The sequence below is a fragment of the Brachycentrus maculatus genome, unplaced genomic scaffold (genome assembly GCF_059751285.1).
Source record: "Brachycentrus maculatus isolate JH-2025_06_01 unplaced genomic scaffold, ASM5975128v1 h1tg000384l, whole genome shotgun sequence".
In the NCBI taxonomy this organism is placed as follows: domain Eukaryota; kingdom Metazoa; phylum Arthropoda; class Insecta; order Trichoptera; family Brachycentridae; genus Brachycentrus; species Brachycentrus maculatus.
In genome coordinates, this window is record NW_028281133.1 from 443,297 (window position 1) to 465,072 (window position 21,776).

The window sequence follows — 21,776 nt, forward strand, 5'->3', positions numbered from 1 at the left end:
AGGTTATGTAAGAAAAGAAAACGAATTTTTGGAAATTATTTTTTCTATTTCAGTTGGTGACTATGGCGTATTGCTGTCTTCTTCTATCACTACTAAAATCCCGTTAGAAATGTGAAACAACGCATTACCATAAACAAAAATTAATTTTAGAGTTCCAAAAGTCATTTCTCATTCGTGGAAATGCATTATTTTCATCCAAATTCGGGTTTTTTTTATACATTTTTATTATAAGTAATTAAAGATAGTTATACTAACACTAACCAAACAAAATGTTACGAGAATTGTTTGTTTTTTAGACATCAACAATAATTTTAATGGATTTCACATAAGGTAAACCAAATTACTGGACAAATTACCAATGTGCATCCCGCTAACATAAATTTGATGTTTTACAAAAAAATTAAGCATGCTTTATCACTTTAACCTGAGACTTTTTAAAAACTCAATTTCTTTAAAAAAACTTTTAAAAAACAATTACTTTCAACTAACTAACTTACCATCACGCCATTTCCCCGAAGGGGTAGGCAGAGAGAATAGAATGCCACACCACTCTGTCCTTGCAAACATTCTTCGCCTCTTCCACGTTCGACTCCTAACCTGACCACGTTCAAGAATTTGGCATACTTGATCGTGCCAAGTTTTTCTCGGTCTTCTTCTGCTCCTTTTTCCAATTACATTCGCCTCATAAAGTGTAAATCAATTCTACCACATAGATTATTATTTTTCAAACGATATATTTTATGCTTGACAAACAAAAAGAGAATTTTCACTACAATTTTATAAATTCATAATGCCGCAGGAAAAATTTCTGTTTTGCGTCAAGGAATGAACCTGGTCCTCTAATGCCTAGAGGTGTCGATCAAAATAATTACATAGGTAGATACCTAATTACTTGCTCATTTCGACACTTTATGGTAGAGAAAATAGTAAATGTATAGAAAATGCAATATCTATGGTTCAAATTTAATCAATGGAAAAACAAAATCTCGGTTGCGACATATCAAAAGTAATAAATCGTCGTTTCTTCGGATAGTCCATGAGTAAGAGATTAAATAATCAAAATATAGTTGTAATTATTTCAATCTAAACACATATTTAAAAATATATATTATTTTATACTGTTTTCCGGATAGCTATCGAAGTTAGCGTAAAAGTGCATCGCGCGTTTACGCAGCAACAAAAACAGCGATTGTAAGTCCGTGATTCGATTTTTCGAATGGAAAGAAAGAAAACTAACCATCACTACTTTGAGGCTTAGTGGAATGAAAAACTTTCGTGATTTCATATGTAGAACGTAATTTTTGTTTTGACAGCCAGAATGGCTATCCATACTAGGTGGTCTCCAAAGGCCTAGCCAAAACGGTTTGGTTACATTGTTTATTTTAAATCACAATAGGTCTCTTTAGAAACTGCGAGACATGTTCTCAAATAAACACAAATTAAACCACCCATACCTATGGACTTATTTATTTGTATATATTTTTTTAAAACCCTGTATTTAATAAATATTTCAGTGTAGTGGTCGGCAGGCTCAGTAGTCGAGAGACCAAATATCAAGAGTACAATGATTGAAATTTATTTTTAGACCCAAATTTCTTAATTTTAAAACTACATAGGTAGGTACACTGTTTATTACCATAACAAACTTGTCTGAATCAAACTATAGGTGTATTGAAACATGATATCAGATTTGATAATGATCTTAGTTATTGAAACAAATTGAATTGTGAGTAAAGTTATCCGTAAAATTATATCATGGCAATGACTGAAACACTTCATGTCAACAATGACTTTGCATCTCCTTGGAAAGTTTCATCATATCAGGTTTTCACGTAGTTGTTTCTAATTTTAGGCACGATACCAGATTCTCATCAATTATATGTTTTCTCATTCTACTCTTGATAAGGTTCATGCGTGGAAAATATTGTCCGCACAGTTGTAGAACTAAAATAGGAAAAAACAAGTGTTTGATGTTCTGGTGGTGATCATATTATTTAGAAATATTCAAGGTATCAAAAATCATCACGTGTTCCTTCTCCCAAGTCTTTCTTGTCACCTGGGGCTTGCTGACCACTGTCTTTGTGCAACAAGTTAGGAGTTTTTCAAACTTTTGCACAAGAAATCAAGAGTTAAATATAATAAATTTTGTACCTCATTCTTCTATGTTGAGGGAAAAAAGGGAGCATTGGTGAAAGGACATCAATCATTGAGTTGAAAGGTTGCGATTTTTTATAATACTGGTTTATTTATATTTCATTATACACATACAATAATGTGTCCTCACTGAGCTTTCCTGTGCTAAGGGCACATTTTACAATACTTATAAAACTAAGTGATTTTTTTGGTCACATGCAATCAAATACAACATGGCCGAATGATACAATAAATTCCAGATCTACCCACCTCAATTATCCATTTATGAATAGCTCTTTTATACAAAGTTTATTTTTTTAATGACTATGGATAATGGAAGTAGGTTGTAATTTTCTTTGTTTTTTCGTTATATGTATTTACTTTCTGACTATACTGATCGACAATCAGTTTTAAGAGCCAGTCATTAGAAATAAACTTACTTATTGATTTTACGTTTAATTTGTAGCACTCCATTTTAATTTATGTTTCAAATTTTATATCAAACAGATTTTTTTGATTCTACTAAGTTGTATTTTATCAAAAAACACATCAAAATTAATATTTCGCCTAGTTATGGCATTTTCAAACATTGGTTTGGACGACTATTACCAGTTCTCACTATGTTAAAATTTACTGTTAAATCATTCATTCCTTTCCCACTTTAACTGGGCTGTCTCCTAATAAATGTTGGATTGATTAGCGGCCGAACTTCTTATTGGAATATTTGCTTGATCATTTTGTGATCAATTCGAAATCTACTCACACTCCGGTTCAATTTATACCGGATAATTGATATATACTGATTACCATTGCTGGTATTATAGTTTAAGTGCATTGTTTCATAGAATCACTGTTTGTATAGAATCACATTTTTACTACTCTAGATGTTTATAGTCAAATTAAGCCTATATTTTAATTATCTTATAGTAATATGTACTCTGTCCTATGTAATAAAGAACTTCAGCGGTATATACAGTAATTACTTAAACCATGAACTTTATTAAAATAAACTAATATCTATTTTTAACAGGATGTCTAGAAAGAACTACGATATAACAGTTGACAAGTGTTTTACAGGTCAAGAAGAGTTATGCAATAAGTAGGCACACGCTACATATTTTTTTAAATTTTATAAATAAATGATATGCATTGCTCTTTATCTTTTATTTACTTTTTACAATTTTGAAGGTCATTCTGTTTTTTTGGAAATTTGAACTGCAATTAATATTCATACATTAAAAAAATCCTAAAATAGGACCTACATAACTACCCAGTATCTTTAAATTAATATTGTATATTTAGTGTTAAATTTGATGTATTTGAATTTATTTAATTCATATGGTTTAAATATATAAATGACAAATTTCAACTTTGGATGCTAAATTGTGTTAACATTTTTCTCCCAGAACCTGATCAGAATGTGACATTTGTTGGGAGATAATGTCCAGTGAATGGGAGTTTATTTATTGGGCCAAGTAAATCACACCTTATAAAATGATTATAGATGTGGCTTCTTCGAAGCGTAGCGGCAGTTGTCATGCGAGAGGTCCTGGGTTGTGATAAAATGTTTTATCTTTCCTACAATCATTCGTTACACCGGGCTTGCGCTTTTAACGATACTTGGTCCCGTCTGATATTCAATTGAGACACCGTATTATGGTACCTCGCTGTCATTTTAACTTAAAACACCGCATGTGGTTTCCATCGAGGTGTGATACAGCGTTAAAAAGAGCACGTTGACATTTACACCGAGCGAATGCCGACTGAAAGTACGCAAGTGTCACTTCTCGAATAGAAGACGTGTGGATCGAATGTTGGATATAAGATTACGCGTAGCAATAAATAAATCATAGTGACGTACTCTTCCATTGCAAATATATATTTAATGTTACAACTTATTACCCCTAATGACCAGGATAGCGCGTCGACAGCCGTCCCCCATCAAAGACAAACGTCAAGCAAGTGCCTCCTAGATGCACGTAATACACGCTGCAAAATTTATTTACCAACTGCGTGTCCTTGATATAAAATTTTGATAGGTATTATAAATGCGATGTTGTTGGTTTTTATTTTCTTATCAAAACTTTTTACGTTTATGTTATAGTACGTAGTGGCCCATAGCAGTAATTCGTTATCACGTTTTTTTTTTAAATAATATCTTAAATACTCCAATGTGGTTGATTTAAAAAAAAACATACTTAAAGCATTTTTCTAAATGCATGATGATTGCGTTATTCTTTTTTACACAAATTAGGAATTAAAATTCCGGAGGTATTTAATCAATCTAGAAAATAATTTTAGTTGTGCTGCCATAAATTGCTGGCATGTTTTATATGCACTCGCTTACATAACTGTTGTGGTTTATCATACAACACATAGCAAAACGTAATTTTAAAATTATTATATGTTATCCTGGACGGGTGGCTGAACTATAAAACTTTATTCCGCATACCCTAACATCTTCCGATTTATAAAAAAAAAACTGTTTACAAGACTGAAATAACAATTTATCAATTTGTTTATTAATTATTGAAATGGAAAAGTTATATAATTTATATTGAGCAACATCAACCTACATGTTTTTTTAAATATAAAAATAAATTTGTCATGGTTTCACATATTTTTTCGTAATTAATTAATTTATTCCAGACAAAAGTGTAAAATTATTTTTAAAAACATATTTATTCATATTGTATGAAACCAATTTCAACAAAAATGCTAATGTCACTTACATGATATTTTTATTTTGATGTGAGGAATACGAAATCAGGTTTATCGATAATAGCTGATGCGACGCAAGTGAACAAAGAGCACGGTTTGTATTTGATATAGAAGGCCCATTCTACACCGTTTCCTTGTTCCTGTTGAACTCCTGTGATCCTCTGCAACTTCAGTCTCTACAATATTTAAGACATTTTAGATTTTAGTACGTCCGTTTGTCGCGTGGACTCAACGTCTGCGATCGTCTGAAACAAAGGGGCGAAAGCGACGCAGTTTTAGTTATCAAATTCGTAGACAGTCATAACTTATAAAAATGTGCTATATATGTTGAATTATTACATAATATACGTAAAAGTGCCCTGCTCAGTGATTTACTTTTGGCTAAGTGGCCGTCCGTAAATGTATCTATTGTAAAAAACGGCGGTATGTTAAAAAATCTGGATTAGACTCGTGTATGAAGTAGGTATGTAGCGTATTGTTTCAAAATTATTGCATCGAAGTCTGTTTCTGTTATACGAGTAGATTTTTTGTCAGATACGCCTTCACGATCATTATCGTTTTAAAAAAAACTCTTTCATAAACAATATCATGCAGGTTCCAGAGTTTTAGGCTTCGTTTGGAGCACATGTCAAATATCTAGTATGTAATCTTTGGTCGAATCGGAGTTCATTTGTTTACAATGTAGGTAGGCGAGCATATACAATGCTGACCTATGCATAAATATAAGTCACAGCATTCGAGCATTCCTTCCATTACGAAGTTAGGTACGGATAGCGGCTAGCAGTTCATTCGTCCGCTGTCGCTAGGTGCGCGGGTAAGGTGTGTCGACGCTCCGAGCTTTCTACGTAAAAATTGTGTTTTAAGTCAGGTTTGTGCTTCTTAATAGTGTTTTATTTCATTTAATACCTCGTTATCAAACTATAGTACCAATTCAATTAATAGATTACCGCAACAAGTGTTATGTGTCAACAATTGCATACGTTTTTTACGCAAGAATCAGTACCTATGCCATATGCGACTTCCATCAGTCTGCCGTTTGGAATTCGTCGCCATTTTGTCGAGAGGAATTCGTTGTGAAGATGTTACTGATGGATATAATTTTGATTATATATCTACGAATTCAGCCATACCAATGTAAAGGAACATTAATATTGCAAATCTTTAATAGTATATGTTTATGATATTATTGTGGTAATTAAATATATTTATAAAAAATATTGATACCAATTGACCAATAAGCATAAGAAACATTTTCGCTACATATAATGTAATATTGTAGAGATATGAGACATGATTTTTGTTACATTTTGATTTTCGACACGCACATGTTCCATCATTACTTTTTCTTGTTATTGGAATGTATGAACTCGACATAAGCAATATAAATGTAAGTAAAAAAAAGTTCCTATATTCTAAAGATAACTTTTTATGAAATAGACTGAGAATGAATTTCCGTAAGTAAAAAATCTTGTTATTTCACCCTTTTCTAATTATATGGAGGCAAGGTGATTAGTCCTGCACTAATTCTAGAACATGCGAGTAAAATTGATGGAATAGAGATGACCCAAGGGAAAGGACTTTAAGTGAAGGACATGAATGCTATATGGGATATAAAAGAAGAATAGTAGGTAGAAAAATAAGAATATCAGCAATGACTAGAGCATCGGGGATTGTATACCGTGCTTGTTCTAGCTTTTGTAACTTGGGTAATTAATTTGTAGTCGAGTTCCCTTGAGGAAGAAAAAGTACATACATATTATGTGTTATTAAAGAGTACTGTAATAAAGGGTTACTTTCGTGCTTCACTACAAGCTGACTTGTTTACCAGCATACAGTTTTGCCCTCCACATGCCGCATCTTATGACCAGTATCTCTTTGGCTCTGCCAACATGCATATACATATTGTTCGTCGACAAACAAGAATCAAATCTGGTAGCCTTAGCATCTGTGCGCGATAGGAAATGAAAAGAAGAAAAAAGAACTTCTTCGCTTGCTTGAATTAAATTGATTGGACTAAATCAAATCGCCATAGTGATAACAAAACTTTTTGAAGGCCTTGAAATACCAGCAGGATGCAGAAATATGATTCGATAACTCATCCAAATGGACTTTGTGTGTGGAGTCCGCTTTTCTTCTTGACTGATGGGTTTTATTACCACTTGGAAATTTATAACCAGGTCTTACACACGAGTTCCTTACACGTTACACACGAGAAAACGTAATAAATAATTTTGATATAAATTATTTGTATTCACCAATTGCCACATTGGCAATTCAGCCTATCGAACAAGGCGTCTCTACCGCATCCAAAGATTGATGTTAAACAGCTATTATTTTGTAAACTAAAAATTTCAAAGGGGAATATTAAGTTTTGGAAGAGCTGATAATATATATTATTGAAATATCTCTGAATAAAGAATAATAAAGCTCGAAGTAATATGACCGCAGCATGAAAACATTTTATACCTATAGTAATGATTTTATTGTTTTCGAAGCTTATTTTGCTGCGTTCATGAATGACAAGTACACATTAGAGAAATAACCTTGTTTTAAAGGTTTTTGACGTGGCCACGTCATGAGTAAGACCTTACCCTTTTGACTATCCTTACATGTTTAAAAAGCGTCACGAAATATTGTCCTCGAGTCCCCTGCAATCCCTCTGTAACAGTAAGCAACAACATAAATATACCATAACAAAGATTAGTCTTTAGGTTTCACGCCTCGCCTGTTATTTTATGGATTTGCCGCCATTAAACTGCGAAGGAAACCGCGCCTAAAACCTCTTATTTCGATGTTTCGTGGCAGTTAATCTTTAACAAGGAGGAATAATTTCCATGTAAATGTGCGACTACATTGGTCGGTTCTATGTTCCACCCATACTCTTATTTAACTGACGCAATCAGGCTGCGGGGTAAGCCAAATTGTGAATCGCAAAATTTTTCTTCGTCATCAAATATACCGTAATCACCTTCAAGTATTCTTCAAGAAACACACTAAGTGATACCAATAACTAACTTAGAAGTAATAAAACATATGTACTTATACTCGTATATTCCATAAAAACCAGCAAAACAAAAATTAAACCCTGTTTATGTCATTCGTCCCAGATCTATCATCGTATCCATGTATCAGGTCTACACATATCGCTCACTCCTTTCAAGAACGTCATAAATCAAAATACTTGATTTTTCAGGAGAACGTTTTTAAAGTTTAAAAATATAATACAATCTATTAAAAATAAATATCAAGCCACTTATTGAACTTTTTACTGTCCAAAAGATCTTTTTGGGTAAAACCTGAAGGTTTTTTCTCCATTTGAAAAATATTAAATATATTTTTAAAAATAATTAAAACATACCTTTTCTTCAAAATGCAAAAATAACACTTTCTGCCCTGTAGCGGGTAAATATTAAGTTGAAAATATGCTGCTTTTGCTGGGATATAGTACATTTTCTGGGCATTCCGAAAACATGTACAACTGAAAATTGACGATTTTTGATTTATGACGTTCTTGAAAGGAGTGAGCGATATGTATCAACATTTAATATTATTTACACTTGATTAAGGCGCGAACGGTGAGGTAATTGTTATAATGACTGGATTTACGAGTATATAAGTATATTCTTATATATGTCGGGTGAAAAAACTTCTGGATATGTATTTTAAACTGCCTTATGCTCATAAAATTGTAAAATTGGTCTCGATCATAATCTTAGTCTAAACAATGGTCTGCTTGCTTTATAGCCAAAGTTGAACAGATTTGAAATGTTAGTGTAAAATAAGTGTTTTTAAATCCGGCGTAAAAAGGTTTCCTGTCTTAAATCTATGTTATGTACATATATAGTTATGCAATCTCAACAAATTGCTAATACTTTTCACACATCGTTCACTCCGTCAAGAACGTCATAAATAAAAAAAAACTTTTTCAGGAGAACGTTTTTAAAGTTTAAACACAATTATCAAAAATAAAAATCAAGCCACTTATTGAACTTTTTACTGTGCAACAGATCTTTTTAGGTAAAATCTGGATGTTTTTTCTCCATTTGAAAAATATTTAGTATTTAAAAAAAAATAATTAAACAATATGTTTTCTTCAAAATGTAAAAACAACATTTTCTGCCCTGTAGCGGGTAAATATTAAGTTAAAAATATGCCTCTTTTGCTGGAATATAGTACATTTTCTGGGCATTCCGAAAACATGCACAACTGAAAATTGACGATTTTTGATATATGACGTTGTTGAAAGGAGTGAGCGATACGTTAGACGGTATTCACAATGTGTGTAAACAAATTTAACATGTTAAATGCCAATACTAAAGTTTGTCAATTTTGAAAATCCCAAAAAAATCGGTAATCTACGTATTTTACGAATATAATGTGTTTAGTTTATTATTTTTTTTGATTTGACGATGGGTTCCATAGGTAAAGAATTTTGAATAAAGCTCTTGATTGAGGTCACTGGTGCCCCACATGGTGCTGTGGTCCAACACAGGCGAGGTCACCAATGCCTCCTATGGCGTTTAACGTGTTAAAATGGAATCCGCGAAAAATGGAAAACGCGTGAAGGGAATCAATTTCAATTTAAGTTAACTACATATTACCATAAGCACTCTTAGGGTAGTATTTTACGAAAATGCCGCGATATAAATTACCCAAATTTATGATTATTAACTAACCTATTTTAATAATGAAATTATTATTTTTTAAGAGAAATATTTATGTTTTAGAATTAATAATAACATAATAAATAATAATAATTATTTTATATTTAAATAATAGTAATAAAATACAAAAATACTTCAATGTCGTACTATTTCTATGAGCCAAGGCTTCTCATTATTGAAAATAGGTATCAAATTGTGGTAGAAGTGGGTTTGTACCCAAAATACTCTGACTCAAGAGTCCGCGACACTAACCACGGGACCCAACAATGTGATTCTGTTTTCTGGATCATGTGATGTTCACAAATCTGGATTATCTCCAATTATAGGAGTTATTTTTCATATGAAATAAATGCCCAGACTTCCATATGCTTCTTCATCTTTGATGAGATGTCAAAAAATAATAAATAAAATATCCGGTCTAGTAATATTTTTGACTGTCAAACTTCCTCATATCGAATCAAAAATAAATTATCATAAATTATCTTCTATACTTTGTAAAGTTTTTTGAAATTTTATTTTAAAAGAGCAGCGAGTGATATTTTATTAATTTATCTTTTCTATCGTGTTTTGGCGAAAACTGAAATGGTGTACTGCAGATTTTAATTTAAACATTTATAATCTTTTGATTTTTGTTATAAAATGAAAATGAAAAATACAACTTTACTGATTCAAACGTAAAAAAACGGTATTTTATATCTGGATAATAAATAAATGTTACGAATCATAAAAGTGTTTATTTAATTTTTTTCCTGGAAAAAAATCTATAATGGATAAATATTAGGATCTCAATTTTCAGATTCTAATTAGTGACCCAGATGCCGATGAAATATCAAGATGGACCCCGAAAGCATAGAATATGACAGAAAGCTACAGGAAATGAAGCAATATTTGCCATTTTTAGAATCCATGGAAAACAGATTGAAAGCAGCCACTGGCGATGGCATTGGAATACAGTTTTCCAAAATACAAGGATTAAAAAATCTACTACTAAGTAATAAAAGGTGATTTAAGGAAGGCTGTCTTACACTGCATCCTACCAATTGATGTACAGTTATGTCTCGCGTAACGTACTTAATTCTTTCCAGGAGTAAGTTCACCATGCTAAAACTCGTTAAGTGAAACGCGGTAGCCCAAAACTACACGATAAAAAAAAATTCGTTAAGCGAAACGTTCGTTGTGCGAGACATCACTGTATAGTGAGATACGAAAGGGTTGTTTATGTTTTATTTGCAGTAAATCGTCTCGTAATTTTAAAACGGTTATAACATTACATATAAAGGCTATAAGATATAAAAACCCTTTTAAATTCTCGGGACCAAATATTCATATTATCACAATAATCCTGTGTAATCCCATGTCCTTATTACCCTTTCTTGGTAGAACATATCTATGTTATGCTTACATAATCCGTTCGTGCTTAAATTAATGTATTGTAATGAAGAAAATGATGAACATTTTAATTCGGTTTATGCAATGTTCAGTTCTGCTAAGAGAGGGTCGATGTTATGAAAATATATTTCAAAAATAATTTTTTCGTTTCACGCAGCTTTGATGATAATTAGGTATTGCATATGCTATTATTTATTTTATTTTATTAACCTTCACACGCCTTTTATCACGATATCAATAGTAAAAATGTATCCCAACTGTCCTGAAATTACTAGGGCTATAAAAATCGGTAATTAAGAGCCTCCCAACTAAAAGACTAATAATGTTATATAAGTATTTTAATACCATATTAAGAATTTATAAATGAAACGTGAATTAGGATGTGACTGTTTTTTAAATAGAAATCGTTGTTTTAGAATGAAAATGGAAAATCTCAAGAAATGCGAACAAGTTCTCATCAAGTTGCATCAAAAAACTCACGAGGTATATAAAGTTTTATTTTATTAAATCTGTTCAGTAAATTGTATTTTTAGTATGTGTAATAAATATTTTAGTATCGGAATTCTTGAAATATTACCCCACATATACTTTGTAAGTCTTAAAATTGCAGAAGAATATCGTCGGACTAACATCTACAATTACAAATACAGATAGATTTGTGGAAAACGAACCGAATAATGCATTCGATTCTGCCACAGTATTCAATCCAGTGAATATGAATTTTTATAAAGAAAATCCCGACCCTGTATTAAACACGGTGAGTGATAACCAACAAAATCCTATTTCCGAAGAGGTAACCCCTTCTCCAACAATGAGTCTCCAGCACATCCGCGCAAAATTGAAAGGCGTAGTGTCTGCGAGTGAAGATATATCAGGGTCACCCATTGAGAATGTATCTTGTGCATATGTTGGAGCGCCAGGGATAAACCAAGATCCTTCAGATAATATGGGAAATATTTTTAAGAAAGAGATTGAATTTGTGACGAAACGCTTCATGACGTGTAATGAAACAAATTCCTTGATCGACCCTATAGTTCATAAGAATGCATGTAATGATTTTATAAAACAATGCAATTCGCCTTCCTTAAAACCAGTAGCTAAAAATGACTCGAGAAAGTTTCTGCATTCTACAGAAAGAAAATATACACGTGTTCTCAAATCTCCGGTTAGATTTCCGACTCAAAAATTGTCCGACGAATCGAAGCGTTCAAAGACCAGATCGCCGTGTACCGTTCAAAGTGAAATACATCAACCGAGTGATTTCAAACTATACAGTCGTCGTGAATCCTACTTAGTCAAAAATCGTTCTCATTCAAAATCCGAACATTCCAGTAGTTCCGAAAGAAGCAAAAGGTACAAATCTCCAATTCGAGATCAATTCAAGGGATATAATGTTAAATTAGGATCTAGTGAAAAGAGACAAAAAGTAAAGTCTGTTAGAAATAAAGATGATAAACGCAAGTATGAACGAAATAAACGTAGTTCCTCGATAGAAAATAAAATAGAACTAAGTGAATTGCGTAAGAAAAGGGAAAAACTTGTGCAAGAGCTGCAAGAAGAAAATCTATTTCAAGCTTTTATAAGCGATATTCCCGGGGTGGAATCGGTCAAACCTGTCAAAAAGAAAGTCACTATGGACAAAGAAGAAGGTGAAATAGGCGAGAGCGAAGAAGAAGACGAAGAAAAAATTAAATTATTATACGATAATTTGGCTATTTCAAAAGAACGAAATCAGAAAAACCGTGTCAATCAAGAGAAACAATCGTCCAAAATTATTAGTGACAAACATAAGAAAATAGAAAAACAAATTAACATCTCAAAATCACCGGAAAAAATATCTTCAAAATATCAGATAGCCATCAATATTAAAGAACGCAGACATTTAGATTCCCCTAAGACATCAAGTAAAATAAAAGAATCAGTGGAATATCGTAAACTTAAAAACAATCAAAAGTTGGATGAATCTAAAAGAGACGACGATTATTATGAAATTCTTAGTACTAGTGAAGATGAACAAAAATCGACGCATCTAGATGATTTGGACACTGAATTAGTAAGTGCTCTCCCAAAGAAAACCAGTACACAATTAATACAAAAGATGGCTGACATTATAAATTCAGAAATAATACCTGCTAAGGGCGAGGAAACACCGGATAAACAATGTGCCGTTGAAATTGTAAAAGCTCCAACTATATCCGTAACGGAAAATAATTCTAAATCGATCAATACTACTAGTTCATCAGACACAATCTTTGGAAGTACTTTTGAAGAAGGTATATTAAAAGCTCTAGCAGATGATTCCAATTCCGAGTTACCGGGAAGTTCAGATAATTTAAATTCAAACAAATTTTTCACTGAAAGTAGTTTGCAAAATGTGTGTAGTCAAAAAGCAAGACGAATTAGTTTAGAAAAGTATAAAGAAAAACAAGCTTTATTAGCATCAAATATGGTGAAGATGGACGAACAACCTAAAAAAAGTGTTGAGAATTATGTCGATATAATCAATCGCGTATTCACTCCTAAAGAACTTCAGCGATTTAATCCGATTATTCAAAAAACGATGGAATCAGTGTGCCAAAATACAAACTCTATGTCAAAACTTGGCACGGATCCCGAAAAACTGCCAAGTATCATTGGCAACTTTCATCGAGAAAAAAGTTTTAAGAGTCCAGAAAATTCGAATTTTGTAAGCAAAAATGTAGGTCTCCGAACACCGGAATACAGGAATGTTATTCCTAGCTCGCATGTAAATTCCAATAATTTAATGTCACCATCTCAGGAAAAAAACCAAATTCCACCATGGGCAACGCCAACACATAGAACTTACGAGATAATTCAACAACAACATATGGTGTATTCTGATCAAATTACTTACTGTCGAACTCCATCTAGTGTGGATATGTTTAGTCCTAGATCTGATGATAGAGGGAGTGCGGAAATGAATGTTCCCTCGGCTTTACCTTCTTCAGTGATCATGTCTCCGAATATGATGTCCCCGTGTTCTGATGCGCGGGTGTTAAACAATGTACCAAATGTGAGCGGAAGTGAATTGAAATCAAGACCGTTTCCCGTCAGCGCTAATTACAGAGGAAAAAATCCAAAACCATTATTAGGTTACCCGATGGGTAATCAAAATTCATTACACGGACCTCTTTTACCAACACCTGTAAGAGACGATAGCCGCCTTATGTCTCACAATATGACAGGTTTTCAAAATAATGGATTTTCACCTCATGCTCAACGATTTTTTCCTTCGAATATGAATGATTCAGTTACACAAGTGAACATAAATACCAACACTAACCGAGGAGATTTTTATTCTAATCATTATATGCTACAGTCTATGCCTACTCATAATCTACAAATTGCGTCCCCTGTACAACATGAATCTCATATGCCGCATTTAGATTACAGAGACGCTAGTTCGAATTCCAATACTGGAGTGAATAATTTTACAGCAGGTTATTTGATGAACAGAGATCAAAATAGTGTTCAAGGAAGAGATCAAAGAGAACGCAGTGTTGGAAGGCCAGTGCCAAGAGAAGTTGGTGGTACATGGTCATTTCAAAGAGAACAAAGTGTTGGAAGACAAAGAGAAGTTAACACCGGACACTCATTTCAAATGGTGGATAATTTAGCAAGGCCAATAAATTTAGACCATAATTTACAAAACACATCCTTGAACTTTGAATCCGGTAGATCATTCTACAATGAATCTGTCAAAAACCAAAACGCAAATCGTCAGTCTAGAGGATTGAGTGTAGGTCGTTCTTTAGATAATAACGCGGGCATATTAAGTAGATCTGCATTCAGTGTGTCCCAATCGATGGGTCCAAGTTCGAGATTCGCAAGAGCGCAGAGCGTTGGTCGTTTTATTGCGGGTACCGAAGACAACGGAAGTCTAAGAAACCCGACTTTTCAGAGGGAACGAAGTTTTAGTCGCGAAAGGAGTGTCGGGCGTTCCAGCTTTCCTGAGAGACAGGCTAATAACGATAATCGCTTCCAAAGAAGTAAGAGTGTTGGGCGTACTATTACGGCAGCTCCAAAAATGAATATTTTTCGAGAAAATGTGACAAAAAATAACATTTCCCAAACGAGTGTCGGGCGATGTGCAGATGTTGACGATCGAATATTCAGTAGGGGAAATTTTCCAAATCCAGGATTCAATGATATTGACGAACGAAGGAGATTCGTGGTTAATTCGAAACCGAGCTGTCAAGGATTGAATCAAAATATTAAAAATAAAGATCCTCTTACTGATAATCGAATTATAAAAGATCCGAGACTCCTTAAGAATCAAAACAAAAATATTGAAGTTGTTGCCAATAAAAAAGACTCTCGAGATCAATTTGATCGGAATAAAAAAAATCGTCCCTCAGAACACCATCATTCCGATCCCCGCCGAAATAGGAGTGGTTCAATATATGACGATCGAAAAGAAAGAGAAAGGTCAGATAGAGATTCATCGCGTAGCTCCTATAGATCGAAAAATACTAACGACAATAATAGTAAAGGAAGATCTCATAAAAGATCACCATCTCCAGCACGAAAAGACCAGGGCAAATTATCAAAAACCCATCCAGGAATTCTCAGTTTTAAGATACCAAAAATTAAAAAAGATTTCGAAAATGATAACTCCATATCTAAAACGACAAATGTACGTGAATCAAATAATTTAACTAAAGTTTTTGACGAAACGCTGACTAAAAACCTGAAAGCGAGTTGTCGAGGAAATTCAAAGAATGAAAGTAAACTGAAACGTAAAGAGGAAATAGAAAGGGAAAACAAAAGCAACTGTAATATTCTTGTGAAAGCAATAGAAAAATCGTACTCTTTCGATAATATACATAATGATATAGATGAAAGAAAAAGTAATTATTTAAGCGCATCACATATACCACCAAAAAAAATGGATGAAATAGCAATAAACGAAATTGATGATTCTGGACGCTCTTCTAAAGATCAATTGATGAATAATACATGTAAAAGAAATACGGGGAAACGAACTAAATCAAGAAGAATTTCTCAAAATGTATTTGAAGATACTGAAAATAATCAATTTGAAAAAGTCAATGACCAAAAAACTATTTCTGAAACCACTGCTGATAAAAATTCACAAAATACTCAAGATGATAGTAGTTCTCCAAATAAGACTGATTCTCAAAACGAAGAAAATGATTTTCTTAAGGATTCTGAAATTGTTATATGTGACGATAATACAGTAAAAAATTATGAAGCTGGATCTGATTCTGTAGAAAATAAAACCAATATATCTCACATACCACAAAATGATTCTAAACCCAAAAAAGAAGAACAAACAGAGGATACAAGTTACGCGAGACGTTTAAGAAATCGTTCGAAGGGCAAAGATTTATCAACACACCAGCAAAGTTATACACTTGAAACACGAAAAATGAAGACACGAAGTAAGAGACCCTTACTTCATTCGCGTGAGAATGATGAGGATAACAATCAACCAGAAAATAAAAAAGAATCTGAAAATTATTTGGACACTGTTGATATTACAAAAACTCTCGACATAAGCAATACTTCTAATGACACTGAAAGTTATAAAATTGACGAAATCTCGCCTAATATTACAAATTTCATATCTAAAACTAAAAACGAGCAAAACCTTACCTTACAAAATCAAACATATAAAATTGCTAGTCAAGTTGTCATAGAAACGAACCAAAAAGAAACCGTAGAGGAACCCAAAAAAGACGTTGAAATGGTTTCTACATTCAATACTTTGGATACTTCCTTACCTATTGTGAAAGACAAGAAAGATACTGAATTCATAGTTGACCATAACCAAAGTGTATTACTTGAAACAAACATTCAAAAAAATTCAACAACTGATTCAACGACAATTTGTGAAAAAATCGTGAATGATGCAAAATATGATAAAACTATTCCAAATGTAATAAACAATGCACTTCCCAATTCTTATATGAATGAAGAAGTCTTGCATACATCTGAAAATGTTCATGTTTTGCAAAATGCGGCTTCCGTAGCTGAAAACAAAGTAGTCAGTGATCAATCGCATATCAAAGAAACCGACAAATTAAATATGCGCATTGCAGACCCCAAAAAAGATTCTAGGGATTCAGATAATAAAGAAGAAAATAAATTTTCCGATATTAATAGCTTGGTAGAGATATTAAAAAGTAAAGAAAAAATGTTGGAAATTTTAGCACTTGTTAACCAAACGGATGGGGAGAATTCTGGTAAACTTAAAAAAATATTTGAAAAGTTAACGGAAATAGATTCAGATGATGAAGATACCAGTAAGAATAAAAATGAGAATGCTAATAATAATGCTATACTTGGTCAGTCATCTCCAAAAGATGACAAAGCAATGGATAAGGGCGAATTGGGTACTATAATTGAAAAATCGTCTATGACGGATAAGAAAGCAATGGATAAGAGTGAATTGGATACTTTAATTGAAAACCCGTCTACGACAGATAAGAAAGCAATGGACAAAGGTGAATTAGATACTACAATTGAAACACCATCTATACCAGATAATGAATCAACGGAAAATGCTGAATCAGATACCGTAATAGAAAAACCATCTACAACAGGCAATAAAGGAATGGATGATGCTGAACTAAAAAGCGTCATTGAAAAACCCCATACAACACACGATGAAGCAACGAAAAACCCTGAATTAGACACTATAATTGAAAAACCATATACAACAGATAGTTTAGTAATAGAAAGTTCTCAATTAAACACCGTCATTGAAAACCCCCCTTCTACACACAATAAAACAGTGGAAAATGTTGAATTCGATACTAAAATTGAAAAACCTTCTGAAATGGATAATGCAACATTAGATACGAGTAGTAACAAGTCTATTTGTTCTACTTCTGGAACTGATAATACCGATATAAACGAACCAAATAGCAATAACGAGGTAACCAAACCAAAAAAGAAATATACAAAAGGCAATAGGGAATTGGAAATGTTACATGAATATAATCTTGGGATGTTTATAAGTCAAGATGTTCTTAAAGCAACAGGAGTGAGGGCATGTACTTTATCCGAACCGCACAATTCACAAGCTGAGACCGATAAGAAAAGTGATTCTAAAAGGAAAATCTTAAATACTACCAAAATAAATATTAAGAAATGTAGTGCGAAATCAAAATCTCTTATCGATTCTTCTAAAAAAATTGTGCCTTCCACAAAAAATAAAAGAATTACTCGTGGATCGATCTCTGCCGAGCCACGCGTCATTATTGAAAAAACTAATGTGAGTGACTACAGCGTAAATGATGCAGATAATGTTGATGTCTACGAATATAGCGATGATTGTCCGGAAGTTCAACTATTTAAACAAAAACCTTGTCCCAAGTCTAAAAAAATAATAAAAAATCCAGTTTCTGGTTCCCCGAAAGATCTGAAGGTTGTAGAAGGTAAAGTATTGCCTACAGATTCCAACAACGACAGTAACCCCAAAACGACCAAGTTTCGGAAATGCAAACAGTCTAACGCCGTTAAAGAGTCTTCTCATAAACCTCCCGAAGTTGATAATAAAGACTTCGTTGTAACTGGCGAACAAAGTATCACATCTTCACCAAAAAAAATTGACTCTGAAACCGATGAGGTCGAAAATCTAAAGGAAATGCATCCGGTTGTTGCAAAAAATAAACCATTAAAAAAACTGGGTTTGAAAACCTCTAAACGCGTGATTAAAAAAAGAAAAAAGGTTGGATGGGCAACTGGTATAATAAAAAAGAAGAAGATTTATAAAAAAAAGATTGCAGAACAAAATTTGGCTTCATCATTAAATACAAATTATACTGACAAATCATACAATTTTTCTCCTGACAAAACTCAGTATGAATGTAAACTATGCAACGAATATAATGGCCCAAACATTGTAGATCATTTCAAAGTGAAACATCCCCACTCTGAAGTTTTCATTTCAAGATTGCACCCAGATCAAGCTAAAGTTGCTTTAGAGGAAGCCAAATTGGATACATCTAAAACAAGCAATATGAAAACCAGAAAAATGAGGCAGTACCGTTGTCGATTTTGTATGCGACTTTTTAAGGTAAATCAATTGAGATCAATTTTCGCTCACATCGTCCAACAACATACTGGTGAATATAAATGTGAGTGTACTCTGTGCGCGAAAAAATATATTTCCAGATGTGTGAGTGTATGTAATAAATCGAGCACACTTCCCCCCGTTTTCGATAATCTCGTTTCGACTGCCGTGAAAGGTTTCATTTGCAGTTTGTGTAATTACACACAAATTTCGCACGAAAATTTAAAAGCGCATATAGCTTTGAGACATTTTTCACAAGAATGCGAGTTAATCGAGATAAATTTAACCCAGTCGAATGCGAGACGACGTCGAAGTCACGCGCATGAGTTTGCTGAAATAGGTCGACAAAAACTGTCCAAAGTTTTAACGAGATCTCAGCAGATTGATACTGCTATAACGAGCAAAATTGTGGACTCGTCTTCCCCTAAAGTTGAAACATTGAGCAAAGTGACCGTCATTAATAATAAAGAAGAACATAAAATTGTCAAAGAAACTTCATTGATTGATACGAAAAATAGGCGCGAAAACATAAATATTGATACAGTTTCTATGCCTGTACAAGCAAGCCAAGAGAGTATACAGGGTCTAATGCGCATTGACAATAGTATCAAAGCAAATACAGTTTCTATGCCTGTACAAGCAAGCCAAGAGAGTATACAGGGTCTATTGCGCATTGACGATAGTATCAAAGCAAATCCGGAAATTCGTATAAAAGAGGAAATTGTAAGCATCGATCAATGTGTTCGCTCACCACCAGAGTTTAGGCCAGAAAATATAAAAACAGAATACGACCCTTTAGAAAGTGTACACAGTGCACCAGAATGCAATACTTTTGTAAGGGATACGCCGTCATTAAAACCAGTTAATATTATAAATGTGCCGTCTCGAGAAAATTCACATCCCACTAACCCAAGTTTCGACGTCAAAGTCGGAGGCGTCCAAAGAAAACAATGCTCCGGCTCTTGTGAATACTTATGTTCGATTAACGACTGTACATTTACGAGTCGATTTTTGTTGTCGTTTGCAAGTCATGTGGAAAATCATCACGTTTCCGATGTTTGGGATGGGTTTTGCCAAGAATGTGGAAAATGTGTACCTAACCCGGAAAATGAACTCAACAATCACTCGAACGCATTAGACCATCTAATTAAAGTACACGCGAATAAGGGGCGTCCCGAACTGAAAGAAAACAATATTCGAACAATGCCAATTTTAAAACCGGCAACTTTTAAGCAGGAAAATAAGACTCCTCCCAAAATCCAAGTACGGCCAATGACAGATTTGCTGGCGTCGAATGTCGGTACAGATGATTTCGACGAGACGAATCAAGCGAGCGATGCCGGATTCTGCCAACTCCGGATCGAGAGCGTCGTCAGTTTAAACCCCAACGTGATAAATAATCCGCAAGAAAATGCCGAAATTTTTACCAACTGTTCCCAAACACCGCGACCCGAATCGCCGAAGATGGATAAAACTCGGGAAAATGCTCCCAACTCGATACTAGGAAAAAGACTGTCCGAAAGAGTGGTCATATCTCGGACCAGCATTTCGAAAGTGGATGCGATCATCAAAAACGACGCTTTAGAAGGATCGCGTCCTTCGACCGTGGGAAACCGAATAATCCAGTTCAGATTGAAAACTGACGTGTTGTTCAAATGCTGCTCGGCGCACTGTTATTTGGAGACCAACGATATGAACGACTTCGTAGAGCATCTGAAAGTGCACCAGGACGGGTCGGCGATGACGTGCATGTACTGCGAGTTCTCGAGCCGCGTGCCTCTCGCGCTAGGGCGGCACGTGCTGGACGAGCACGGCGCGTGCCGGTACGAGTGTCCGCAGTGCTCCTACCGGGCGGCCGCGCCGCTGCTGGTGATGACGCACTCGCTGGCCATGCACCGCACGCGGCTGTCGGCCATCGGCGAGGTGGCCACGCACCCCGCGGCGGCCGAGGGCGCCCTCATCAGGGGACTGATGCCCAAGTGGCAGTGCGTCAAGCCTTTCACTTGCACTTTCGGTAAGTTTCTTTCTATTTATTGATTTGGCGTTTAATTTGTATAACTCCATTTTAATTTATGTATTAATTTTTAAATCAAACAGATTTTTTGAGCCTACTAAGTTGTATTTAATTAACAAAAACACAAAAAATTAATATTGTGACAATTGTTTCGACTATTTATGGCATTTTCAAACGATAATTATACTGACAGGGATGTTGAAGGCTTTTAAATGTAAATTCACAGTGAAATCGGGATATAATTTTGTTTAACATTTTCTTTAAATTTCGTAACATAGTTAAAAAAAATTGCTTTGCAAGAGAAGGTCTGTCAGGAAACCTAGATCGGCTGTCCAAATTTAAAACACAGTAAGGAACATTTTTTTTTTTAGTAGGTTTTTTTGCATTTTTGGACTAAGTAGAGTCTACTTAGTCCATAAATGCAAAAAAAAACCTACTAGAAAAAAATGTCCCTTACTGTGTTTTAAATTTGGACAGCCGAGATGCTTCTGTATCAAATCTGGGAATACGGTGGGTCAGCTTTCAATAATATTACAGCAAATACTGTCCTGTCTCAATGATATTCAAGAGTAATAAATAATTTGTAGAACTCCATTTTAATTTATATAATGAATGTTAAAATCAAACACCAATTTTTTAATCTACTTAATTGTATTTGATTGTTAAATAACACATAAAAATAATCTTTATGTTTTTAACAATAAAATACAATTTAGTAGACTCAAAAAATCAGTGTTTGATTTTAACATGTAATATTGCAAAGTCATTTCATGTGTTTCACTTATAAATA

At 33.8% G+C, this 21,776-nt stretch overlaps 1 protein-coding gene across 2 annotated transcripts in view; it reads left to right on the plus strand.

The window, feature by feature from the left end:
• Positions 1-5,035: 5,035 nt before the first annotated feature.
• LOC148303165 (uncharacterized) overlaps positions 5,036-21,776 on the plus strand; it is a 34,038-nt gene continuing 17,297 nt past the window's right edge. Inside the window, exons 1-4 of one of the 2 annotated variants that reach the window (XM_088270406.1) lie at positions 5,036-5,317; positions 10,315-10,519; positions 11,324-11,390; positions 11,518-20,986. In XM_088270406.1, the coding sequence (XP_088126532.1) occupies positions 10,353-10,519; positions 11,324-11,390; positions 11,518-20,986 (9,703 nt within the window). In that variant the 5' untranslated portion in view covers positions 5,036-5,317; positions 10,315-10,352. Of the gene's footprint in view, positions 5,318-5,501; positions 5,723-10,314; positions 10,520-11,323; positions 11,391-11,517; positions 20,987-21,776 lie in introns of those variants that run through there. The other variant, XM_088270407.1, reaches the window with a different exon arrangement.